Source organism: Dermochelys coriacea, chromosome 10 (assembly GCF_009764565.3).
Source record: "Dermochelys coriacea isolate rDerCor1 chromosome 10, rDerCor1.pri.v4, whole genome shotgun sequence".
Lineage (NCBI taxonomy): Eukaryota > Metazoa > Chordata > Testudines > Dermochelyidae > Dermochelys > Dermochelys coriacea.
Window position 1 is genome coordinate 56679709 of NC_050077.1, and position 27549 is coordinate 56707257.

Genomic DNA, 27549 nt, shown 5'->3' on the forward strand with positions numbered 1-27549 from the left:
CAGCCGAGGTCTCCAAAGGCAGGATTGTGCGGGGCACGGTTCTCCTGAGCACCTGGCAGAGAGGAGCCCCACGAGCTGCTGCAGACCCGCCCCAGCAGGGCCCGGGGAGGAGGGAGCTGATCCGAGGGAGGTCCCCGCGCCGCAGCGCGGATCCGGGGCAGGCCGGGAGAAGATGGCAGCCGCCGCAGAAGCCATCGCCTTGCGCCTGGCCCGGCAGGAGGAGGAGATCCGCCGGTTAACTGCCGAGATCGGCCGCCTGAAGGAGCAGGAGCCGCAGCGCGGCCCGGGAAGCAGCAGCCCGGAGCTGCACGGGCTGAGGGCGGAGAACGAGAAGCTGCGCTACCGGCTCCTGCACCTGCGGCGCAGCCTGACAGCTGAGCTGGGCCCCGCAGGAGGCGGCAAGGTAGCGCGCGAGGAGGGAGAGGAAGACTCCGAGCCTGCCCTGGGCTTAGCCCTGGGTGCCGGGCAGGGGCCTGCCTGGCATGCGGAGCGTGGAACCGATGGGGCTGGCGGCCGTGGGGCTGGGCTGGAGGCCGGGGGGCAGGGTAGCCCGTGGGGCGGCCGGTCGTCCATCTGTACTGGGCGGCCTGTCAGCTGTGGGGGCTTAGTGACATGAACACCAGCAACTATCACTCAAGCTCCCAAAAAGAACAGGAGCACTTGTGGCACCTCCGAGACTAACACATTTATTTGAGCATAAGCTTTCGTGAGCTACAGCTCACTTCATCGGATGCATTCATCCCATGAATGATGAAGGTTCAAGCTCCCAAGACGCTCTAAAATTTCCCTTGTTTTAATTTGGCTCAGTTTAAGGTCGTCCCCCCCATCCCCCAGTGATCATCTTTTTCTTTTGACAACTGCTGAAATGTTGGCGTGGCCATTATGTGGAGGGGGAGAGTAGCTCCCTGAGCCTGCATTGAACATGGATTGGAGCCAGGAACTTCTTCTTCCTTTTTTTTTTTTTTTTAAATGAACTAATATTTGCTTAATGTTTGTGGTTTGGTCTGTGCTTTGAAAACGTGAGGTGCTATACTGGTGCTAATTATCATTGTTCAGCAAACTACTGTAGTGCCTTGCTGGATTAGGGCAAATTGTCTGCTACTCAATCCAGGTAGAATTGGGGTTATTTGGTAGGTTAGAGGAACATACTAGAAGAAAGAAAAGGAGTACTTGTGGCACCTTAGAGACTAACAAATTTATTAGAGCAAAAGCTTTCGTGAGCTACAGCTCACTTCATCGGATGCATTTGGTGGAAAAAACAGAGGAGAGATTTATATACACACACACAGAGAACATGAAACAATGGGTTTATCATACACACTGTAAGGAGAGTGATCACTTAAGGTGAAAAGAAAAGGAGTACTTGTGGCACCTTAGAGACTAACAAATTTATTAGAGCATAAGCTTTCGTGAGCTACAGTTCACTTCATCGGATGATGAAGTGAACTGTAGCTCACGAAAGCTTATGCTCTAATAAATTTGTTAGTCTCTAAGGTGCCACAAGTACTCCTTTTCTTTTTGCGAATACAGACTAACACGGCTGCTACTCTGATACTAGAAGAAGTGGCAGGTGCTGATACAAGTTGTATCCATAAGGAGAGTTTGCCTGCCTTTTGTTCAGGTTCACAACTTGTATGTCCTATTGGCTGCCCTACATGATTCTACATCCTCAGGTTGCAGTATTTGCCATTTATTGGTGATACCGGAGTCAGTGACTCCTTTAGGATAAGGACCTTGCCATAGTGATTCACATTTCTGTGATTTTGAGACCAAATTATTGCAATGTGTTCCTCATGCACTTATCCTTTACAATCACTCAAACTTCAGCAGGGACAGACTGTAGCAATCCATTTGTGTTGTTGCAGAGAGCAGATTACACAGGAGCTCAAATAGCTGTACTAGCTCTCAATGAATTTCCAGATGGAATTGAAATATAGAGCCTTAAATAGGTTACGACCTAGTTTCCTCATTGATGTCCTTCTCTCTTTATGATTAAGTGATCAAATTTGGTGTCCGGAGGCCTCAGCTGACATCAGAGCTTTGTTGGCCAAACATGTAATAATAGACTATGCTCAGTCCCAAAGAGTTTACAGTCTAAAAAGAGTTTACAGTCTAAAAAGAGTTTACAGTCTAAACTAGAGGATGGGATGGAAAATAGATGCAGGGAGGTAAAATGACTAGCTCAAGGTCACACAGCAAGTCAGTAGCAGAACTGGAAATAAAACCCTTGTCCTGAGTGTAAGTCCATTACCTTATATTCTGGACCACAGTACCTCTCTATAGTCAGTTTATTTTCAGTGTGGTCTGAGTGTGAGACTGGATTCTTTTGTTTTCTCACCAAAGCCTGATTTTGTTGCTCTTCAGGCTTTTTTGTTCTCCAGTCTTTTTGCAGGGAGGATTTTGTTGATATGTTGTAGCAGTGAGAAAATTTCAGAGGATTTGGAAAGATTCTATCTCTTGGACACTGGACCGCTTATTTTCCTGGACCAGTGGACATACACCCAGAACATTGTATAGATAGGCACTTTTTTTATTTATTTGTTACAAAATGTCTTTCAATTTCTTCTGATAGGATACACCCCATGACTTCTTTAGCCCATCTTCAGCCTATATCCCATTTCTGAATATTCTTTCATTGCTGTATATCTATCTAAATCATGTGCCTGCTATGGAATGTCCCAGTAAACATAGTAGTATAACTTTTTTTTTTTTCTTTTTTTAAAAGAATACCTCCAGTGCAGGCCTGACTGGTGCCCAAAATAAGAAGAAAAAGGAGAAGAAAAAAGAAAATGAAGTTGTGAATGGGTTTAGGACTGAGGTAAGCAGATATTTTATAGTGCACAAAAGAAGAGTCTTTGCTAGGTTCAGAGCTGGTCCTCCCCTTTGTCACACCTTGTGCCTCATAAGTAAGGCTGCGAGTCTGTCACGGATTCTGAGACCTCCATGACTTCTGCAGCGGCTGAGTCAGGCAGCCCCTGGGCCAGCAGCAGTTTGGGTGTGTAGGAGGGGGTTCAGAGCTAGGGACAGTGGATTGAGGGGTTCAGGGGGTGCTCACCTCGAGGTGAGGGGCTCCCAGGCTCCCATTGGCATGGTCCTGCAGCTCCTAGGTGGAGGGTCCAGGGGACTCTGTGCACCCATACCCTCAGGCCCTACCCCCACAGCTCCCATTGCCTGCAGTTCCCAGGCAGTTCCCAGTGTAGCTGGCACTTTTGGCTGGAGCAGGATGCGGAGCCCCCTGGCACCTTCACAGCTTCGGAGCTGCAGGGACATCGGAGCCAGGTAGGACACCTGCCAACCCCACCAACCGTCCTCCCCAGCACCAGTGGGGGTCCTGGACCACCTTCCCCAGCACCCGCGGTGCCCCTGGACCAAACCCCCCCCCACCCCCAAGCACTTGTGGTCCCTGCTCAAGTTTTAGTTAGGGGTATATAGTAAAAGTCATGGACAGGTCACGGGCCATGAATTTTTGTTTACTGCTCGTGACCTGCCCATCCGCCTTTACTAAAAATACCTGTGACTAAAACATAGCCTTACTCATAAGGTATTCAGGGTCTCTGACAGATTTTGCTAATTTGTGTAACATAATTAGGAGTGGGAGAGATGTTTGCTATTAGGGAGATGTGGGAGATTTCTAGCAACTGGCAAAAACTTGCACATATTCTTAATTTTACTCACTCACTAGTTCAGGGGAGGGCGAACTATGGCCCCTGGGCCGGATCCGGCCTGTCAGGGCTTTCAATCCAGCCCATGGGATTGCCAACCCTGGGGCACAGCAAGGTGAAAGCAGGCTCCCTGCCTGCCCGGGCCCCGTGCCACTCCTGAAAGCAGCTGGCACCACGTCCCTGCGTCCCCTGGGGGAGGGGCGGGAGCAGGGGCAGAAGGCTCCATGTGCTGCCCTCGTCTGCAGGCACTGCCTCCTGCGGCTCACGTTGGCCGGGAACCAGGTGCGTGCATATGGGGTGTGCTGGGTGTACCCAGGCACACCCTAATGTCTCAAAAAAAAAAAGTGGCTTTGCGTTTTAATTTAATCGCATGATATGCTCTCTTAGTTTTAAAGTATGGATTGTTGTATTTTGCAATAAGCGCTGAATTGCGTAGTATAGATGTTGTCAAAAAGTATAGAAAGCCCACATTCGCTTGCAGCATGCGTTCCCACTACTGTAGCACTGCATTACTGTTGTCCTCCCCTCCCCCTCCGACTACTATTCTAGAAAATACTTTGACCTATATAAGCGGCTGCATCATGCGTGCCCAGCGCAGTGTGTACAGTGTTTGTAATCTTTGTCGTATGTACTCTGCTGAAATAGCACAACAAGCCCGTGGCTTTACGTTTTCATTCAATCTTATGATACCCCCTTTTAATTTTAAAATATGGATCGGTTCATTCTTAAGATAAGAAAAGGAGCAGACAAACTGAATTATAATGAATGTGCTGATAGTAGTGCAAATACCTCGGACTCCTCGGTTAAGAACTTGCATGAAGATAATGCCACCACCAGTTCCAGTGTGTGCAATAAACTGAGTAATGACCAACAGAAATAGACTTTGTCTCTTAGTTCAGGTCAGTGTAATTCCTATTCAAAGCCATCAAACATTCCATTTGATGACCTGGTCTGTGATATTCCAAAAAATAGATTAGAACGCCGGTCTCGATTATCTAGAGGTCCTTATCAGCCTAGTTTGAGCATGTTTCCTAGAAGTAAAATAGGGAATAAACAAAGAAGTTTTCAGTCCGATTGGTATGAAAAGTATAGGTGGTTAGAATATAGCCCATCAAAGGATGCAGCATTTTGCTTTTACTGCCATTTCTTCTCCTCTAATGATGCAGCAAACAAAGGTCACACTGATCCAGCATTTATCGATCAGGGATTCAGAAACTGGCATAGGGGCTAATGAATATTTTAAAAACCACCAACTGTCAAAATCTCATGTGTTGAGCTGTTCTTCATGGTCAAGTTTTAATAAAGGAAAATCTAATGATGTATTGTTGGATGAGGGCAAGCAGGCTTATCTGTCTAAACAAGAAGAAGAACGGTGCCATAACCAAAGTGTAATGGAGCAACTGATTGACATTGTTCTGTGTTTGTTTGGCAAAAGCAGGAGACCATTCAGGGGTCACAATGAAAAAACTGACAGTTTTGAGAGAGGTTTATTTCTAAATCTTGTCAATATGCTCCAGAAATATGATCCTGTAATGGCAAAACATGTGCAACAATCTCCTCGAAACGCTACCTATCTGAGTAATCACATCCAAAATGATTTAATTGTGGCCTTGCACAATGTTGTGTAACAAAAGATTGTGTCTTCACTCAATGGAAAAATGGTCTCCATAATTGCTGACGATACTACTGACTGTGGACACCATGAACAGATGTCCATTGTGGTGCGCTATTTTGACAATGAAAAACATAGTCCAGTTGAACATTTTGTGTCTGTTCAGAGACTATTAACAGTTGATGCTCAGTTTATTTTTGACCAGTTAAATGACGTCCTTGGCATTCTTAAAATTGACTGGTCATCAGTGATGTCTGTCTATTTTGATGGTGCATCTAGTGTGTCTGGATGTACTGTGGGAGTTCAAATGGAATGTAAAGAAAGAAACAGCGAAATACTCTATGTACACTGCTGTGTGCATTGTTTGAACCTCGTCCTAGTAGATGCATGCACTTCAAGTAAACAAAACAGAACTGTCTTTGATTTTTTGGTGTTATTCAGACTCTTTATGCCTTTGTGGAGGGGAGTCCTGTGCAACATGCAGTAATGGAGAAGGTTTCACAAGAAGTAGGATCCCAGTTGAAGAATTTGAAGTCACTATCAAACACAAGTTTGGCATGCAGAGCAGAAGCAGTGGCTGCTGTAAAATCATGGAGTAGTTTTGTTTTACAAGCTTTACAAGAGATTATCGAAACAACTCGCCTTGCTGACGCTAAAATAAAAGCCAGGGGCCTTATCCATGAACTAAATTCATTCAAGTTCATCTTTGCCCTTCTCATGATGCACCCCATTCTCCAGATGGTGGTAAAAGTGAGTAAGGCTCTTCAAGCTCCAGATCTCAACTTACTTACTGCAATAACAGGGATGGAAAATTTGCGTAACTCTTTGGCTGCAATGAGAAGTGGCCCAGAATATTTTCAATCTATTTTCAATGACAGTGTGAAAATGTGTGTAGAGAATGATATATCGATTCCTCTAGTTAAGAAGAGAAAAAGGTTCACTCGTATTGACGCATTTGAGTCCCAGCATCACTTGATACAAAAGAGGAGCAGGAGAGAATAACTTCGTTTTACCCACTCCTAGACTCAATGATTACCGGCATTGACCAGCGATTTGAACAGGAGACTTGTAAAATTGTGGCTGCAATGGGAAAAGTGCTGAGCTTAGACATTGGCAGGGACGATATGAAAATCATTGCCAACAAATTTAAAGTGTCCATGGATGAGTTGGAAGCTGAAGTTGGATTGCTTCGGGGTTGTGATGGACCTCTTCCTAAAGGTAGCACTACAAACACCACCAGAGAGTGGCTTGATTGGCTATAGGAATCGGATCGGTCTTCCATGTTCTAGACCTGTTACAAATCTGTTCAATGCTTTGCAGTCTTACCTGTTACAAGCTGTTCATGTGAAAGAGCCTTTTAGAAACTAGCACATGTAAAAAAACAAACTAAGAAGTAAAATGTCCCGACAGCGCCTCAACTCACTCATGATTTTGTACATTGAACAAGAATTGGCTTCGTCAGTTAATTACAATATGTGATTGAGGAATTTAAGTCCATAACACCTGGTGAGCTATATGTCATTCTCTAGGACAGGAAGATGAAGAATCTTAATCTGTTTTGGTCAATTTGGGTTAGCTCATTATCTGGTTAAAGATAAAGATCATGAAAATTGACTGTATCTTTGTATATGCCTGGTTATCACTAGAGCAAAAATTTGGTATTTTGTGTCTCTTTTTTAAGTTTGTATTTTTAAAGTAAAGTTTAGTTGTTATTTTAAAAAAAAAGTTTAGTTAAATTTTTGTTTCTTTAGTTTGTTTGGTGAATAAAAATAATGTCCTTTATGATTGAGTATTCAATAAATGTTAGCCTTTTAAAAAAAAATCCCTGGGTGCACACCCGAATGAAATGTGCTGCGCACGCCTATGCTGGGAACGGGGAACTGCGGCCAATGGGAGCTTCGGGGCTGGCACCCACAGGCAAGGGCTGTGCACGATGGATCCACCTGCCCCACCCCACCCCCTGGAGCCACTGCCGGACATGCTGGCCATTTCCGGGAGCAGCATGGGGCCAGGACAGGCAAGGAGCTTGCCTTAGCCCCTCTGTGCACCACTGCCACCCCAGAGCCACTCAAGGTAAGTGGCCCCGAACCTTTCCTACACCCCACACCCACCAACCCCCTGCCCTGAGCCTCCAACCCACTGCCCTAAGCCCCCGCTGCACCCCGTGCCCCTCCTGCACCCCAACCCCCTGTCCTGAGCCCCTTCCTGCACACTGCACCCCCTCCCACACCCCATGCTCCCTCCCGCACCTAATCCCCTGCTCCAGCTCTGCATACAATTTCCCCACCCAGATGTGGCCCTTGGGCCAAAAAGTTTGTTCACCCCTGCACTAGTTCCATTGAATTCAGTAGTATTGCTTACAGTGTATAAAGTTAACCATGTGCAAAGCTGTTATTTTCAAGATAAGGGTTGACATGCATATTCTTGTCAATATTGTCCAAGAGTCAGGAAGGTTTCATCAGCTATAAATGTGGCAAGGGGATTTCTGCAACTGTGAGTGATACTGTGGGGGAGTGGTATATGGTGAGCAAGAATACAGGGGAATGCTTAGTGGCCCCCCCCCCACAAGTGGCCCTGGTGAGGGTTGGATTTTAGAATATTTCAATATTAATCTTTGTAACAATCTTGAAAATGGCCATGATAGTTATTACAACCTGACACTTTAGGGGTTGAAAGTGTTTATGAATGTATGTATGTATTTATTTATATTTCAGAAGCACCTGAAGACACCAACGGAGATCAGAGTCTCATTGTGCTAGATGTTGTATAAACACATAGTAAATTAACCTCCCCTGTTTGTGTTCTCTTTTAAAAATAGTTTTGTGACTGCTGTGTGTGATTCTTACAGCTGCAGTGTGAGCCAAGCTTCATAGAAGACAGGCTGAAGCTTTATGAAACACTGAAAAAAGAGCATGATGCCTTGCTTGCTTACAGAGCAGCCAACCAGAGCAAGCCTATCAAAGTGATTCTGACTGATGGTAAAGTCATTGAAGGGGAATCGTGGAAAACGACACCATATCAGTTGGCTGCAGGAATTAGGTAAGCTGCAGGTGTAAACATGTTTTAATAGATGGTGGCTTTGTTTATTTTTTCCCGCTCCCCCCTCCTTTGGAGCTAGTTGATGATGTAGGGTCACTGAGTGGATGATTGACCTTTTTTTTTTTTTAAAAAAAAATATTTGCTTTGCCTTGCTTTCATTGTGGAAGCATTGATACAGGTCTTGGACTTAATGCAGAAATCACTGGCTGTGGTTCTTTGGCCTTTGTTATACAGGTTATTGGACAAGATGATCAAAATGGTTTCTTCTAGTTTTAAAATCCAATGAAACTGTCAGCAATTAACTCTGATACTTGAAATTCAATCCTAAATAACGATAGAATATGGGATTATTATTCAGTAAGCAGAGTTCCCATTCTCCCTTTACCTCCAAATCCTTCCTTCAGGAGAGAGTAAGTCATCACAGGGTTTACAGTCTGTAACTCAAAAGTGAACCGAGTTTGAAAATGTTTTAAAAGTCTATGGAGGCCAAAGGGCCAGATTTTGAAGGTTATTCAGGTGCCTAAAAATGTAGATAAGTGCCTAGTAGGATTTTCAGGAACACCTGGGCACTAAATTCCTTTTAAAAATCTGGCCCAATATGCCTTTGATACTCATGTTATATTACTTTTATTCGTTAGTCGAGGACTAGCTGATGATGCAGTAATAGCCAACGTGAATGGTGAATTGTGGGATCTGGATCGTCCATTGGAGGGAGATTGTTCACTGGAGCTGCTTACATTTGATAACGAAGAAGCTCAGGCAGTAAGTAAACGGTCTCTTGATTTTAAGAAGCTAATGTCTTCAAAAGAAATCTCCCTTTTATTATCTTGATTTTCTTTTTTAATAAAAATCCTGAACATTAATAGTCCTCAGTATAGTTCAATATATTGTATATAACAAAACTATTGTTAAATGATTAGTCAAAGACAAATAATTTTGACTTGACTAGGTATATTTGATGTATATTATATATCTGCAATTTCAAAAGGGAATTTATGGATAAACACACATTGTTTGGACTCCTTTCTTTTCCCCTCTTTTAGCTAATGTATAGAAGTGGACTGAAAACAAAATAAAAACTACCCAGATTGGTATGTTAAGTTAAAAGCAGTTTGGTGTTTTAAAAATGTCTCTAATATCGGGGGGAGGGATAGCTCAGTGGCTTTAGCATTGGCCTGCTAAAGACAGGGTTGTGAGTTCAATCCTTGAGGGGGCCATTTAGGGATCCAGGGCAAAAATTGGGGATTGATCCTGCTTTGAGCAGGGGGTTGGACTAGATGACCTCCTGAGGTCCCTTCCAACCCTGATATTCTATGAATATGTTATGGATGAAGCATCTAAGGGTTTGACCCTGGGAAAATGGTGGTAGTTAAGGTTGCTCAACATATCAAAAGATCAGGTCCTAAATGTGTTAACGTGGGGCTTCTTAGACTTTATACAGAAATCTCATCCTGATACAGAATTTGACCTATGAATAAAATATGTCTGCCTGAGTCTGAAACACTTCAGTAACTTTAGGCATGTGTATATCTCATTCAGTGGAACTATGTGTGTGCATAAACTTATGTGCCTAAGTTACTGTGGGCTAGGGGCTAAATGCCCCAATTCTGCAAAGATTTAAGAATGTGCTTAACTTTATGCACTGTGAATAGTCTCATTGATTACCATATAGGACTAATCACAGTGCATAAAGGTAAGTCCATGAATAAATCTTTGTAGGATTGAAGCCTAAATTCAGAGCAGTTCAAAAGCTAAAAAATTTGTCATTGTGTAAGTGTCTCAATCAAATGTCCTCAGATAATGTGCACAATGGCATTTATAATAGTCAGACTGCTGTGTATGTGATCATTATTTGGGTATAAATTAAAGTTTAGCTGGTCTAATCACTAAGCAAACTAGAATAAAACAAGGCCACAATGACACAGCTACCATCACGTTGTTGAACCAGCATTCATCAGATACAATTATTTGAATCTACATTAATCATCTAACACAGCAGAAATAAAGACAGAAACAGCATTTCCTACTTACGATTTAAATATCGTGGCTTCATCTCTCCACTTCTCTTTGATAGAAATGCCTTGCTTTTTTAAAAATTATGTAGAACCAAGAAGTCATTGTCCTGAGACCTGCTTTTTTGACTTTATCATTCATTTATAGGTTTACTGGCATTCAAGTGCTCACATCCTTGGAGAGGCCATGGAAAGTTATTATGGAGGCTGTTTGTGCTATGGGCCACCTATTGAGAATGGATTTTATTATGATATGTACATTGAAGACAGGTAAAATGTCACAGATGTCTGTAAATATTTTGCTTTTGACTTCAGTACTTAAGGCTTAGTTATACTGAATCAGGTTTTTACCTGCATATTAAAAAAAAAAGTAAAGTGGATCAATTTTTTGATTTAAAACTGACAGGTTAGTTTTCTCTTCATGACAATTTTTGGAAGAAATAATTATTTTTGAAGTTTATTCCTGTCAGACTCCTCCTCAAGACGTACAGTTACTGAATGTTTTGTGAAGAAAGTAGAACTTTGGGATAAAACTTTCTAAGGTGCCTAAGTGACTTAGGAACATAAATACCATTTTCAGAAGTGATAGACACTTGAGAGCCTAAGTTTTCAATGACTTTAAATTAAACTTTGTCTCTTATGTCACTTTTGAAAATGGGACTTCTGATCCCAAGTTACTTAGGTGTTTACCCTTTGTGTAATCATGTTTGCAGTTATATAGTTCTGTCTGCTTTCTATCTCTCCAGTGTGTGTATATATAGCCAGGCAAAACCAAGAACCTGAAATTGGCTAATAGGATGTCTTTTCAGCTGACTTGGGCCACATGTAGCTTTTCAGTGCTGGCCCATGTGTTGTTAAAAGTCAATAGTAAAAAATAATTTTTTTTTTGCTTATGCCTTTTCTACTCCCTTATATGTAAAGTTGGCCTAAATGTTTTTTCTCCTTGTTTTGTTTAACCTTGGAAATGTCATGAATATCAAGTTGTCTTCCCAGTTCTTTCCTGAAGTGTCTCTAAAAGTTGGAAGAACTGAACTGTCTGTTTTCTCAATCCTCATCTGAAGGGGGGATAGTGTTGAATCTTTTGCACAGAAAACTCTTCCATGTATTTGACAGGAGTTTGAGTTAAGAGTGATGTATATATTTTTTTTAAAGCCTGACTAAGCGTCAGGTGCTCTGGTCTCTTGGTGCTGAGAAATTGTAGTGTAGACATTTGGGCTCTGGGAACCTGTGAGCGGGGAGGGTCTCAGAGTTTGGGCTCCAGCCGAGCACGAACATCTACACAGCAATTTTTTGGCACTACAGCCTGAGCCCGCTGACCCACGCCAGCCATGGTGCTTTTTATCCCCCTGTAGACATATCCTAATGCACTCAGGTGCTGTGGAGATGGGATCAGTTAAAAAAAAAAATAGGACAATTATATAACGGTATTTATTCTTTTGAGGCCCCAATCCTGCAAACACTTATGCATGGGACTTCTAACAATAATAAAGTTTAAGCATGTACCTAAGTGTTGGCATGACTGCGGGCTGAATGCATAGTTGTATTAAACTAAAGGAACAGTTGTAGTGATTAAATCAAAGGAATCCATTCTCCTTACAAAAAAGGAAGTAAATAAGTAAATAAGTTCCCTACGGCATTTGAGGATAATTAATTGCCCTAGTAAACTTTTTTGTTATTAAAAGTATAGTAACTTTTCTTCAATTTTTTGTTTAGAGGTATATCTAGTACAGAATTCCCTACATTGGAGAACACTTGTAAAAATATCATAAAAGAGAAGCAGCCTTTTGAAAGACTAGAAGTCAGTAAGGAGATCCTACTAGATATGTTTAAGGTAATTCTTTGGAGCTACTATAAAACTTGGAGAAATGAGCATGTAAAAATGATTTTTAAAATAGAATTTTAATTCATTTGGATACTAGTATGATTTACTAGTTTTTCTTCATCCATCTGTACAATGGGTATTAATTATCAGTCTCTTGGTAGTATTATGTTTTTAATATTTTGTAAAAGCACTTTGAGGTACTTGATGGAAAGAGGCTACACATAATCAGCATACATCCAGACAGATTAGCTATATCTGATTGTCCTGTCTTCCCTGTATGTTTTATAATACTGTGTTCTTCCAGAAGGAATGTCAGGCTTTCTCTGCTATGTGTGATTATGTCACTCTTTAGTAGTTTTAGTGCCTTCTAATGACACAAATATGAGTGCTACCATTATACCAGAATGTCGTTGTAGTAGTTTGTTAATAAAATTCTAGTTCCAGATATGTTTTTTTTCTCCCCCACATAGTACAATAAGTTTAAATGTCGTATCCTGAATGAGAAAGTTAACACGCTGACTACCACAGTATACAGGTAAAAATATACAAGAATCATACATTATTTAATTGCTTAAATAACTATACGCTATACTTTTATAATTGGACAGTAGGAATTTGGGAAGACTTCATCTAAATTGAAGGAAGAAATTATTTCCCCTAAATTTATTAAACTAACATCCCAGACTTCGTGAAGGTTCCCTTTTTTTAACTAGGGCTCTGATCCTACAGATACTTGTGCACATACTTAACTTTAAGCACATGAATAGTCCCACTGAAATCAATGCTTAAAGTTAAGCACATCTGCAGGATTGAGGCCTAGATTTGCAATTTGTATTTGTGCATAATTGCATCATGTCTTCAGGGGGATGACGCGTATCTCAAAATTACCTCCTGTCTTCAATGGTAGACAAGGAGAGCAAATCCACTCTTGTAGTAATTGCCTCCCATTTGAGGGAGAAAAATAAAAGAAATGGTCACAAGTGGAATTTGAACCCACAAGCAGTAATGTTAACTGCTAGCATGGTGTTGGTTGTGAATCCTGTCCAGCTGGGGTTGTGGAAGGCAAAGCTGTCTGGAAAATGGCAAAAACTTCTTTTGTCAATTTTGTTTAGATGAAAACTTCCTTACCTGCTTTGGTGGGAGAGTGTATAGGCCACAGGATGTCCTAGATCAGTGGCTCTCAACCAGGGGTGAAAGTAAGTCGACTCACTTACTGGTACGCTGGGGCCAGCTCTGGCCCCTGGAAGGGGCAGGGCCTAGGGTGGAAGGGGCGGGGTTGAGCGGGTCAGAGCCAGCCCCAGCCCACCCTGTAAGGTAAGTGCCCCCCCATCACGGGGTAGCAGCAGCAGCCCGGGGCTCCAGGGGCTATTTAAAGGGCCCGGGGCTCCCCTCTTCTACCGCCCTGGCCCTTTAAATAGGCGCTGGAGCCCTTGGGAAGCAGCGGGGCTCCAGCAGCTATTTAAAGGACCGGGGCGGCAGAGGCAGCTGGAGCCCCGGCCCTTTAAATAGCCCCCGGAGCCCCTCCCTACCCTAGGGCTCTGGGAGCTGTTTAAAGGGCCTGTGCCTCCCCTGCTTCTACAGCCCCAGCCATTTAAATAGCCCCTGGAGTAGCGGCGGTGGGGCTCTGGCAGCTATTTAAAGGGCTGGGGCGGTAGAAGCAGGGGAGGCACAGGGGAGCCCCAGTCCCTTTAAATAGCCGCCAGAGCCCTGCAGCCACTACCCCAAGAGCTCCAGCAGCAGGGCTCTGGAGGCAATTTAAAGGGCCTGGGGCTCCAGCCACTGCCAGTACGGTGCACCTGCTCTTGCCGGTATGCCGTACCGGAGCGTACCGGCTTACTTTCACCTCTGTTCTCAACCTTTCCAGACTGCTGTACCCCTTTCAGCAGTCTGATTGGTCTTGTATACCCCCAAGTTTCACCTCACTTAAAAACTACTTGCTTACAAAATAAGACATAAAAATACAAGTCTCACAGCACACTATTACTGAGAAATTGCTTACCTTCTCATTTTTACTATATAATTGTAAAAATATAAATATTATACTATACATTAAAATGTAAGTACATAGAGCAGTATAAACAAGTGATTCTATGAAATTTTAGTTTGTACTGACTTCGCTGGTGTTTTTTCGGTAGCCTGTTGTAAAAATAGGCAAATATCTAGATGAGTTGATGTACCCCCTGGAAGATCTCTGTGTACCCCAGGTTTAAACCACTGTCTTAGATGCCATCATTAGGTAGTTGAGGGTAGGTGCTGAGTATTGCCCAAGAGTCAGCTCCCTATGACTCAAGCGGGAAGCACTTTGCAGTACTGGCTCCTAGTATATTTTTGACACTAGACCTCATGCTGCACAATTAAATGTAAAACACGCCTCATAATTTTCTGACCACTTATGTATAATTATTGTATTAGTAGATGTGTGCTAGTCACCATACCTTTTCTTGTACATTATTACTGACTATATTTTAAAGTGTTGTAAAATTTTAGGAATAAAAAGGTTTGTGTCTGAATTACTTTGTTGTAGGTGTGGTCCATTGATTGATCTCTGCAGGGGCCCACATGTGAGACACACTGGAAAAATTAAAGCCTTAAAGATTTTTAAGGTAAGAGTAGAAATTGATAAGCTTTCAAAGCTAACTAGAACAGGGGCAAGATTGAATTATACTGATGTGTGTATTAGAGGGTTTTTGTTTTTGTTCTCTTCCCCCCCCGCCTCGAAATGCCATAGACTGGGGTCTACTGTGTCTTGATTGTCGTACCATTGAAGCCATCCTTAACTTTCACCCTTATGCTCACCCCAAATCAAATTACTGATTACCATGTCCATCCTGATTACACTCAGCTCTCTAGTGGTGTAAATGAACAGGATCAACTCATTTTTATAGATTATTAGTGTAGCCATTTGTTTGCAAAGTAAGGGAACATCCATGTTTATTGGTACAGAAAACAATGTTTTGCTGTTTTCTTTATTTTTAGATCCCATTAACTTGGCCAGCTGCTGACACGTGCATCTCAAGGCCACCTCTGGTCTGCTACCACATGTTGTTCCCACACCCTCTGTCAAGCCCCCAGTGGGCACACTGAGATTGTGTTCCTTCCACACCACAAGATCCCTGTAGAGTGGGTGACCACAGGATCTATAGTTATATTTTTTCCAAACCTGGAATGCTTACCCTGGGTGGCTTGAAGGGGACTGTAAATAATGTGTAACCTGTAGGAAAAAATCAGTGACAAGCATCTGTTTATATCTTTTTATGTTTTCAAGGCTTTCTTTTCAAGAAAACAGTCTAGAAACTTATTTTTGTCAATGAAAACTGAGAATCCTTCATTTTTTCCAGGCTCCTGAAAGTCTGGGGCTTACATGACTGCTAATGCTGTCTTAGCTTTCTGTCCCTGAAAGTACTGCTTCTTTAAAGTGATATTCTGCACAAAAGAACCAGAATTAACTTGTGCAGATGCTTCTGGTAATTAGGTAATATAAGTTACTGGCAACCATTAATTGGTTAATTTGGTTGGGCGGTCAGAGTCCTTGATCTCCTTTGAACATTCAGCATCCTTTTGTTCAGTTAACTTTGTGCTTGAGATCTGTGGTGCTGTTGTATTTAAATATTCAGATTAAGTGTTCAATCATCAAAACAGTATCAGTATTTGACTGTGAAAATGAGTTATTTTTACGTTTTCTCCTGTTTTCTACTGCCTTACTGCATCATGTTGTGAAGTTGCGGCATGTTGCTTTACATTCATCTGTAATGTAATGACATGATGCAAGTTAAAATAACGTGGCCAAGTACAACAAATACATGGTTAGAACAATTATTTATTTTTATGCATGCTGTGTTACTATCCCAATAAAAAAGCAGTGCATACATTTAACTGCAAGTATCTTTGTCTTTAAAACCAATATTGGATGACTTGACAATTCTTTTCCCAAGAAGCAGTCAGATAATCGGATTGCATTAGCATTTATTCTTTCCCAGCAGCTGTGTTTGTATAATACTGTTTTTTTAAAAATGTTGGTTTTTTAACATCAGAATTCTTCTACATATTGGGAGGGAAAGGCTGACATGGAAACATTGCAGAGAATCTATGGAATATCCTTCCCTGATAACAAAATGATGAAGAAATGGGAAAAATTCCAAGAGGAAGCCAGAAATCGGGATCATAGGAAAATTGGAAAGGTAGGTACTGTTGATATTTTTATTACTCTTAAAGGATGTTGTTCTGGTGATGATCCAAAATATATTTTTTTCTCCCAAAAAGACCCTCTGAAAACTGAGTACTATTAGCCATCCCCAAATGATGGCTAAAAGTAGTTGGGTGACCCATTAACAAAACTAAGAGACTGACTTTGCCATTGCAGATATTATGCATGCTTCATCATAAAAACGTAGGAATCAGAGATGACTACTCGTCAGGCCAGTTAGTCCATCCTCCTCTTCCATATGGGTTGTCTAATGGTGATTTTCTTCCACTACTTCTCTTACAACTATTCCATGGTCTTGTGTTTTGTTTCCTGATATTCATCTTAAATCTTCCTTTGCTTAATTTAATCCTGTTACTCCTATTTATTCTCCCTTAAACCACCCTAAATAATTGTTCTTTCTCCTTGGTGTTCAAACCCTCCTCAGTCCCCTCCCCACATGCCCACCTATGGTTGCCTTCTAGCTAGGCTATACATACATAATTATTTTAATCTCTGAAATCATTCCTTCTCTTACCATATCATCACTCCAGTTTTCTGTTGCCTGCTTTCCTTCTGAATCAGCATGGGATTAAAACTGACAAGAGTCCTGTTCTCTGAATCTCCCAGATGACAGATTAATTTCCTAATATCTAAAATATAAATCGGAAAATAAAGTGTGAAGCAAGTATTTGATGACTTAGATGCACATACGTGCTACGAATAATTGAACTCATTAAGATATTAAACTGAAACTTGTTTACTGAGAAGTATACATGCACTGAGTCTCCATAAGTCCTATTTATGCCTGTATATACCTTGTCCAAGCTGACTCTCTCCTCTCTTGTTTGTACTCCAATCTTGCCTAAATTCTAGCCTGTAAACTCAAGGCGCGGACCTGACTAGCTATGTGAGGAACCTACTACACTAGTCAGAATTATACAGGTAATAAAGGTGATCTGTGTTTGATCACATTTCATATTAGGATTCCATTTATAAAGTTTTCAAGGGGTTAATAAAAGATCAGTAGATGTCGTATGTATGTTCCAGGCATGAGTCCTATGTATGTTGCAGATGATTATAAGCATATCAGTAGAAGTTGTTATAACTATATGAGCCACATATTGACTTGTTGGACTCAATAACAATAAAGTAACCATGCATTACAACATCTTGGTCACTTATTAAGCCTTTATAAACTGAATCTTAATATGAAGTATGATCTTTTGTTCAATATGTATTTACATTTGTTTCTTTCCTGGTTAAAAATGGATGAACTGGTGTAACATGATAAATAGGATATTAACAGAGGTTCTCTAAAGAAAAATGTACAGTACTAGATTCCCCACTCCTATGCCCAAATTCTTAGCACAGGATTTTGGCAAAGTTTCTACTTGCTCAAAATCCTGGGCCATTAAACTGTATCACCTGTGAGTGTTGTGTGCCTGCCAAATGACTTCTTTCTTGCACTAGTGGGTAGGAGTGTTGTACCCACTGGTGAAACTGTCTTAAGGGCTCAGAATTTTGAGGAAATGTGAGATTAGTCAGTCACATGTTTGGAGATGGGTCTCCAATGTCACATGCCTTCTGAAAATCAGAATTACTGGTAAATTATTTTCTCAACATTTTTAGTCTTGCTCTCTTCTGTAGTTCTTATTGCTGCATTCTAAAAATATCATTCACTGTCTCTAACAAGGAGTCTTGTTAATTTAAAAATAGTGATTGAACTGGAAAAAACATTCATGGATACAATTTAAGTGGGCTTACTGAATTCTACATTTATTTTACAGGAGCAAGAACTTTTCTTCTTCCATGATCTGAGTCCAGGAAGCTGTTTTTTCCTCCCCAAAGGTGCCTTTCTTTATAATACACTAATGGATTTCATACGAGTAAGTGGGCATGTCTTTAAAATTTCTAATCAATGTAATTAAACATCTTTCCTTTTTCTTGAAGTTGTTGCTTTTTTCAGACTGGCCTTAGCTCAAATGACACATTTTTGAGGTCCCTTCCAGCCCTACATTTCTATGATTCTTATTGATCCAACTATTGCATTAAGCCTCTCCCACACAAAAAAATATGTGCCTTGTGTATATATTTGTGTACAGATATACAGAAACTTTAGTGAGGTTGTATGGGGTAACTGCAGGAAGAATTTGACCTTAATTTTTTTTTCTAATTATTAAATCACAATACATTTATAACTTGATCTTAGTCATCTAACCCTTACACATGTGAGCGATCCCATTGACTTCAATAAAGATCTATTGTAAGTAAGGCTTGCAGGATCAGGCCTTTACTATATGTAAAACACACTCTCTGTAACCTCTTTTTTTTTTTTGGCTGCATCACCTTTTGGATTTATTTTCTAGGAGGAATATCACAGGCGTAATTTTACTGAAGTAGTATCACCTAACATCTACAACAGTAAACTCTGGGAAGCATCAGGTCACTGGCAGCACTACAGTGAAAACATGTTCTCATTTGATGTTGAGAAGGAAACATTTGCCCTTAAGCCCATGAACTGTCCAGGACATTGGTTTGTATTATCTTTCCTATTTTCCTACTTGTGAAGGTAGTGAATTGAGGCTCAGGGAAATTAATATAATTTCAGTAATTTCTATAGTGTAAATAGTGTAAAAAATACACTGAGGTTTAATATATAGTAAAACCTATACAGTAGACAACCCTTACAGGGCAATCAGCTGTCCTCAGCGCCTGTCCCAAAGTATCTTTAGAGAGCTTATGTACAGTTCTGCTCCTGTTTATTAAATACATGTATAGGGGAAGAAAAGATATAATTTGCATCTCTCTTCGTTTTTTTTAAGTTTATTTAAAATTTACATTGGATAGGGATGGGATGATCTCATGGCTAGAAAGTAGGACAGGGTGCTGGAAACCACTGAGTTCTAACTTCAGCTCCAACAGGGACTTGGCTCTGTGGCCTTTGTCAAGTTACATTTTTCTGTGGCTGATTTTCACCATCTGTATAATGGTGGCTATACTTGCCTACCCTTCAGGAGTGTGGAGAGAATTAATTGGTATATTCTTGCGAAGTGTTATGTAACTGATAACATATTTATCTTGTTTTTTCTTTGGGCTAAAATTATTTAGTTCAAAATATCTTGGGCCTTGTGGAAGAATATTAGCATGTTAAAAAAAGCCAAAGAATGTTGGGTATAAGTTTTCCTGCCTAAATATACTTCGTTATGTCTCTTCTAGCTTAATGTTCGCTCATCGCCCGCGCTCATGGAGGGAAATGCCTATTAGATTTGCAGACTTTGGGGTTCTTCATAGAAATGAACTCTCAGGGACTTTGAGTGGTTTGACTCGAGTCAGGCGTTTTCAACAGGATGATGCACACATCTTTTGCACAATGGAACAGGTAAAGAACTTTTCAGCCTTTATCTTCTCTTGGTATGTTGTTGTGTAGCTTAAGTGCAACATTTGTTGCTTTTATTTCATCCCTATTGTTAGGTTGCTTCCTTCTAATTCATATGCGATTCAGTATGTTTTAGATTTCAAAATAATTGCTTAAGTCAGTACCCTATCATGCTTAGTGTCTACATCAGAAATTGCCAACAGCATAATGTTCTGATGTTTTATTAAGTTTTCCTTTTATGGCATAAATGTTGTTTATTTGCAAAGAAGAACAATAAGCATTTGAGATGTTACTGACTGTGCGTTATTGAGTAGGCCTATCTGGAGTTGTATATCTACAGGAAAAAAATCCTATACAGGATCTTACTTTTACATATCTTGACACAAGGATATTGAAGCAAGAATGACAGAGTCCCAAGAGATCAAATAACCAGGCAAAAAGTGGTATATCTTGAAAAGTGGTATACCAATGAAAAAAGTGGTATATCACGGCGATGTTCTCCACTTAACTATGTTGAGTACTATCTTATTCCATTAGTGATCCCAAAGATTTCAATGGGGAGTAAATTAATACTCTATATGAGAGAGAGTGGTAGAACCTGGCCTCAAAATCCCAGCCCTACGAAACATGCTTCTGATTCTGAAAAAAATAAAGCAAGTCTGATTTCAGTGATAAAACAATAGTAATGATCAACCAGTTCTCCATGGCAGCATTTTGATGTTCTATTTGTCAGTTGACTTGTGTTGCTTAAATTTCAGATTGAGGAAGAAATGAAGGGCTGTCTGAACTTTTTGAAGTCAGTTTATGCAGTGTTTGGTTTTACTTTGCAATTGCACCTTTCTACAAGACCTGAAAACTTCCTAGGAGAAGTAGAGACCTGGGACCATGCAGAAAAGGTAACGCAGGAAGGTACTTAATACTTCCATTCACATAAATTTAATGCATTTTAATATGGTTAAATGTATCCATCTCGGAACAAAGAATGTAGGATAGGGGACTCTTTCCTGGGAAGCAGTGACTCTGAAAAAGATTTGGAGATCATGGTGGATAATCAGCTGAATATGAGCTCCCAAAAGAGCTAATGTCATCGTGGGATGCATAAACAGAGGAATCTCAAGTAGGAGTAGAGAGGTTGTTTTGCCTCTATCTTTAGCACTGGTGTGACTACTGCTGGGATACTGTGTCCAGTGTGGTGCCCACAATTCAAGAAAGATAATGGAAAAATTGGAGAGTGTTCAGAGAAGAACCACAAGAACATTTAAAGGATTAGAAAACCTGCTTTAGAGCAATGGTGGGCCACCTGCAACCCGTGGGCTGCAGGTTGCCCACCACTGCTTTAGAGACTCAAGAAGCTCAATCTGTTTAGTTTGAAGAGGAGGTTAAGGAGTGACTTGGTTACAGTCTTCAAGTATCTACATGGGGAAAATATTAAATAACGTGTTCTTCAGTCTAGCAGAGAAAGATATAACATGATCCAATGGCTGAAAGTTGAAGCTAGATAAATTCAGGCTGGAAATAAGGCACAATATTTTTTAAAGTGAGTAATTAACCATTAGAAGAACTTATGAAGGGTCATGGTGGATTTTCCACTGCCAATTTTGAAATCAGGATTGGATGTTTTTCTAAAATATATGCTCAAGAATTATTTTGGCGGAAGTTCTATGGCCTGTGTTTTACAGGAGGTCAGACTAGATGATCACAATGGTCCTGTCTGGCCTTCGACTCGGTGAAACATAAAACTGTCTAACATCCAGTCTTTCAAACCTTCAATCATGCTGAAGTCAGTGAGATTATTTACATGAATAGGAGGGGTTTTTTTAGGACTGGGCTCTAAAATCTGTACTTGATAGATATGCTTGCTGAGAGATGTGAAGCACTGACGAAACAAATCTCTTGATTCATATAGTTTCTTGTACATTCCCATAGCTTGAACTGACTTTCTACCAGAAATTTCTTTTTGTTGATCTCCACTCACTCTATAGCTACAAAAGCCAAGATTTAAAATAATTGGTTTTTTTAGCTGTATTAGTTCAAAACTCTTTATATTGCTAAGATATTTGAGTCAGTCCTACCCATTTTCTTACTTTGTGTGACTTAATCTTTGAAGTACAGTTCTTTTCCCTCACCTTCCCCTTCATGGGAGGCTTTGGCAGGACTGTGTTAAAAAAATACAATTTTAAAAAAAACCTGTAATGTTTAAACTTCATCTTTATGATTTTTATAATTAGCAATTACAAAACAGTTTGAATGACTTTGAAGAGCCATGGAAGTTGAATCCAGGAGATGGAGCGTTTTATGGTCCTAAGGTTAGTAAATCCGTGCAGTTCTGCAATGAAACTTTGTGGGTGCATAAAAGAGTAACCAAAAAAACAGCATATAGTAACTACGGCATTTCCTTTGCAGATTGATATTAAAATCAAAGATGCTATTGGCAGGTACCATCAGTGTGCTACCATCCAACTTGACTTCCAGCTACCAATCAGATTTAACCTTACTTATGTTGGGTAAGTGCTTGAATTCTTAATTTGTCATCTATATGACATCATTTTTTTTTACTTTCACTGTTTGTAGCTCTCATTAAAAATGAGTTAAACAAAAGCAGTTTAATTATTTACTAGCCTCTGGACAAGCTGCTGACCTACCACTAAATGCCTAAGTGCACTAGCGGGGCAAGAGATCCCCAGCAGTGGAAATGAGTACTTGGACTGGATCCTGAGCTGAGGATTTCCCCCTAATTTAGTAGTGTGTTCAACTGCTCTGTTTTATTGTAAATGTAAATGAGCAGAAAAAATTGATAACTTATCTGTCTGGTCTGCTCTTCTTGAAGAGAACTGAGTGCATCTGACCTTAGGTAGCCTTTGAGGAAACTTATTTGGGACAGACATACTAATCAATCACTATGGTTTTATGCCTCCATGGAACACATTAAGTTTACACATTAAACTCTCAGCATCTTGCAGGATTGGGTTCTTGACACAGTCACAATTTTAAAGTAAAGATCAGATCAGCTGGGTTATCCTCGATGGAAGTGCATAAATCCTACACGAACAATTCTTTTGGAGAAGGGAAATACCATTTTTGGTTTCCAACTTGAGAGAAGAACACTTTCTTGTAGAATAAACAAATCTGTGACAGTCAAAACTTCAATTAGTTTTCTGTTTTGCCACATTTGATTGAGTGGTAATTTCTCTCCCCTGACTTTTTTTAATAAAAAAAAAAAGCAGGATCTTTGTTTTGGATTTGATCTGCTCTTGCTACTTATTTGTCATCTGAGGTCCCAATTTGTTTATTTTTCACAGCATGATAATCACCACAGAAACCAAAAGATTGAAGCTTCAGATGGGAAATAAGCAGTAGGAACAGGGGAGATCCTAATGAAGATAATATTTTAATGTAAATGTCAGTAAAAATGAGTGGAAAGAAGTATATCAGAAATGAAACTATATAGATGTGGACCTGAGTCATAGAATTGGAATCTGAATCCAAGTTCACAGTGGTTTACAAAAACAGGGTTTTCTTTTGTGCCCATTTCTCATTATATGTAGGCAGGATTATTTCAAACTGCTTTGACCATCAATTATTTCATGAATATGAGTATGTCACAGTAAATTTGGAGTGAAAGCTGTTGGATTTCATGCAATTAATAACTTGCTAATATTTAATCTTGTATTTATATAAAAAGCAAAGTAGAAGATGGAAAAATTACAATAAGCTTATATGTGTGCTGATTAAGATAAATGTCTTAATCTTCTTTCTTTCTGTCTTTCTTTCTTTGCAGTAAGGATAGTGATGATAAGAAAAGGCCAGTGATCATTCATAGAGCTATTTTGGGCTCAGTGGAGAGAATGATAGCTATTCTAGCAGAAAATTATGGAGGAAAATGGTATGTGACACATGTACAGTACTAAGAAACAATTAGGAACATAGCTAGAAAATATAGAAACTTCCTAATAGCCAACACATCATAATGCAAAATACTTCACCAAGACTCTTAGCAAAAGTAGTACAGGCAAAACAACCAAAAGGTGGAATGTCTCATTGAGGCCTGAGTGCCATAAAATCATTAATATAATGGTTCATATTTAAAATATTAAGACTACTGCATACAGTAGACACTCAAACATGACATAATTGTAAACTAAGATAAAAGATCAGAAATTCAGTTTTATAAGATTATAATAAAACTAGTACAGTAAGACCATATTATAAATATGGCAATTGAAACATTAGCAGAATACATTTGATTCACCCTTAATTATTTAGCTTGCAGATTCTTTTTTTATATTTATATGACTGTTGTACATATATAGATCCATAAATTAAAGAGTTTTAACATAGTAAAAGCTGCTCCCTTATTCATGATTAATATCTGAAAGATAATTTCTTCATTAATTGGTGATAAAGTACCACCATTGAATGGAGAGGGGCAGAAAGGGAACAGATCTCACTCATGAACACACAGTCCACCTATTATTTTAAAAGTATAAAATAAAGGAAAATGGATCATGTGTGAAAAATTAAAATGCAGTCTAGTTATGAAACCAAACATGTAACTTGGAAAGGAACAAGAGATCAAAGTTGTGTATATATCTTCATGCCCTTGGGGTTTGTACCCAGAGGTCATTCAAGGGATTTCAGACTTTTATCTAAACTAGTTGGTACTGAAGTCACTAGCAGAAGTGAAAAATCCCAGGTGGTGGTGTCACTAGAATATTTCCTACAGAGAACGATACCTACAAGTGATTTCCCTTTACACCGTAATATGAACGGACTCCAAAGCAACCTGAAAACGTTGATTATTGTAGGGTAATGTTTTCTCTCTTTTTAACAACATTAACACAAAAGTAAATTTAAACTTAAACTAGTAACCTCTTCCCTTAGTTTTTTTCTATTGTTCTAAAGAACAGTGGTGCATATAATATTCTGTAGTGTCAATTAGCTCAAGATCAATTAGCTACAACAGAGGTGGATTGAATTCATGACATTATTTTAGTTTTAACAGTAAATTTCATGGCTTCTGTTTATTTAACCTAGATCCAAAATTATTCATTAATATATTATGTTCTAGGTCAGGGTTCTCAACCTTTTTCTTTCTGAGGCCCCACCAACATGCTATTAAAAATGCCATGGCCCAGTTGTGCCACAACAACTGTTTTTCTGCATATGTAAGCCAGGGCTGGCCTTACGGGATAGCAAGCAGGGCAATTGCTCAGGCTTCGGCTTCAACCCCCGGTAGTGGGGCTTGGGGCCCTAGGCTTCAGTCCCATGCAGTGGGGCTTTGGCTTCCCGTACTGGGCCCCAGCGAGTCTAACACCGGCCCTGCTTGGCAGACCCCCTGAAACCTTCTCGCAGCTCCCCAGAGGCCTCACAAACTGTTGTTCTAGGTGAATTGGGCAAGATAAAGATCATGCCTTAGCCTAGATGTCTAATGTTCAAAAATATTTAATTTTAAAATTTATTCAGTTACTCTTAGGGCATATAAACACTGGTATGAATGGAAGGTGTGTGTTTTGTGTATATACAACACTATATATATTTTTATATATACATTTTATTTTTGTTACATTTGCCAGGCCTTTCTGGCTCTCTCCTCGCCAGGTCATGGTTGTCCCTGTGGGGCCTACTTGTGAAAAATATGCTCAGCAGGTAAGCATAAAATAAAATTTATTTCCGTTTTTAAAGGAAGTTTATCAGCTATTGGATAACCTATAATTCTATCCTAGAACAGAAACATGTGTAACTCTTAGGAAATATAGACATGCTTGGCAGAGATGAAAGTGTTGTTGTAGTCTTTATTACTTTCTAAAATTGTCATGTATCTAAGAAGGGGACATGTAATTCCTAACAAAAATAACATTATTTTGGGCTTTCTTTCTGCTTAGGCTTCAGTAATTCTCTTATTTAAGAAAAAATAACATAGTCCTAGAGTAGCCATCTTGTATATTGTAATCAGTTTATTATTATAAAGTTGTCTGTTAAGATAACAGAATAAATTTGCCCTAATCCTGCCAATACAAAAGTTTGTGTAATTTTCTCAAGTGAATAGTCTCAATGCTTTCAATGGAACTCATTGCAAGAGCATATGTATGCATACTTAAATGCTTTGCAGGATCAGAGTCATGATTTCTGGTGAAGTATATGTACATTGTAATATTAATGAAACTTTAACTTTCTTTTAGGTTTGCCGTGAATTTTTTGAAGCAGGATTTATGGCTGATGTTGATCTAGATCACAGCTGCACATTAAACAAGAAAATAAGAAATGCACAGCTTGCACAATATAATTTTATTTTAGGTAATTGTGTATTTAGGTTTCTGATAATTTTTTAAAGTGTTTTCTTTTTTAAATTTTGGTTAAACTTCAAATGCTAGTATGGAATTTGATTTTATTTTAAATTTCATAATGTAAGCAGGAGATTAAGCAGATTTTAGCAAATTAGTTAAAGCAGAGTTTCTTTTCACTTATTTAAAAAAAAAAAGATTAAAGGAATAGGTAAGAGTGTAAAATAGTTTCAGGTTTAAATGGTAGGGCATATCTTCTTGAATGTGTGGAAAGGACTAAGATACAGAGCTGGAGTGGTGACCAGCATTGGTCCCAGTGAATTTTTCTCTAGTAGTTATTTACTCTTCAAAAGTTACAAGGTTGCTGCATATCCATTAATGTCTTTCTGCAATATTTCTCTTGCAGTGGTTGGAGAAAAGGAAAAAGCGAATAATGCTGTCAATGTGCGAACAAGAGACAATAAGGTTCATGGAGAGATTTTGGTAATGTCTGCCATTGAAAAACTAAAGAAACTGAAGAAATCACATGCTTTATATGCAGAGGAAGAATTCTGAAATTGCTGCTAACTGGGAGCCATGTTAACTCTAAATGAAGCCAATTATTTTTCCTCCTCTCTCTTATACTGTTGTGCTTATTTGCAAGGTCTTTGAATTGATGAACAAAAATGTAGCTGATGTGGGTGCTTTTGGGATAGTGTGAAGGACAGATGCAAACCTTGGGACTCCTCAAGCAATCACATGAATCCATAGTAACTGGAAAATTCCAATTAGGAAAAAATCCTAAACCTGTGCTACAAAATGTATTGTTTCTGCTATATAAATGAAGCTGGGGCTCTAGTACAGTGATCAAGAGAAAAATGCTGGAAAGTGTACTTGCTACTACTGCTAAAAAACTTAATCAGATAGTCAGAAGGTAGCTATGTAATTTATTTGTCTTGCATCAGAAACTTGGCAGCTTGTAGATGAAATTAAAATGCTTCTCATATATTTTTGTTTGGGGCATGCCTAGTTCCTATTGAACTAATGTCTACAGGCTACACACATATTGGTAGTATTGTTGTAAGTCTCAGCAGCAAAGACAGGCAGTGAAAGGGCATTATGATTGAATAACCACTTATTTCAAAGGTGACCACCTAGAGATAAGCTGAATTATACTGCCTAAGCAATGTAGGGAACATAGGTTGTTGGGCTGTAGGGTTCTTGTTCTGTGAATACATGGAAAACCTCCATTTCCAGTGCTGTAAACTTGGCTCCTTTCCCAAGTACTAAATTCACTTAGACAAGACTTAAAAACAAAACAAAACCAAAAAAACCCAACCCCTCCATAGAATGCATTGTGCATTTGTTTGGGATATGGGAATTAGAAAAAAATGTTGAAAAATCTGTTACATGTAAATTTCCTTAATTATTTTATCTTTACAACAGAGTTTATTGGAAACATCCACCTAGTTGCATGTTGAATCTAAATTTGTACTTTTAATTGCTCCATTTTGTAATTAGATTAAAAAGTTTACTCTTCCTGGCAATTGAATAAATCTTCAATACAACAATCTGTTTAGAGA

The 27549-nt window shown here is 39.5% G+C and overlaps 1 protein-coding gene across 2 annotated transcripts; it reads left to right on the plus strand.

Moving 5' to 3' along the window:
• TARS3 (threonyl-tRNA synthetase 3) lies at positions 1–27537 on the plus strand. Of its 2 annotated transcripts, XM_038420507.2 has the most exons (19): positions 1–403; positions 2726–2818; positions 8123–8313; positions 8952–9075; positions 10474–10595; positions 12039–12156; positions 12618–12682; positions 14672–14750; positions 16179–16325; positions 18118–18216; positions 18697–18863; positions 19547–19709; positions 20465–20602; positions 21935–22012; positions 22110–22210; positions 23485–23589; positions 25280–25352; positions 25886–26000; positions 26394–27537. In XM_038420507.2, exons 1-19 carry the CDS (start codon positions 173–175, stop codon positions 26540–26542), a joined length of 2358 nt encoding a protein of 785 aa, XP_038276435.1. In that variant the 5' UTR covers positions 1–172; the 3' UTR covers positions 26543–27537. The 2 variants fall into 2 exon arrangements, with proteins under 2 accessions (XP_038276435.1, XP_043349511.1); XM_043493576.1 differs by lacking the exons at positions 23485–23589; positions 25280–25352; positions 25886–26000; positions 26394–27537 and adding an exon at positions 23006–23451.
• Positions 27538–27549: the final 12 nt, after the last annotated feature.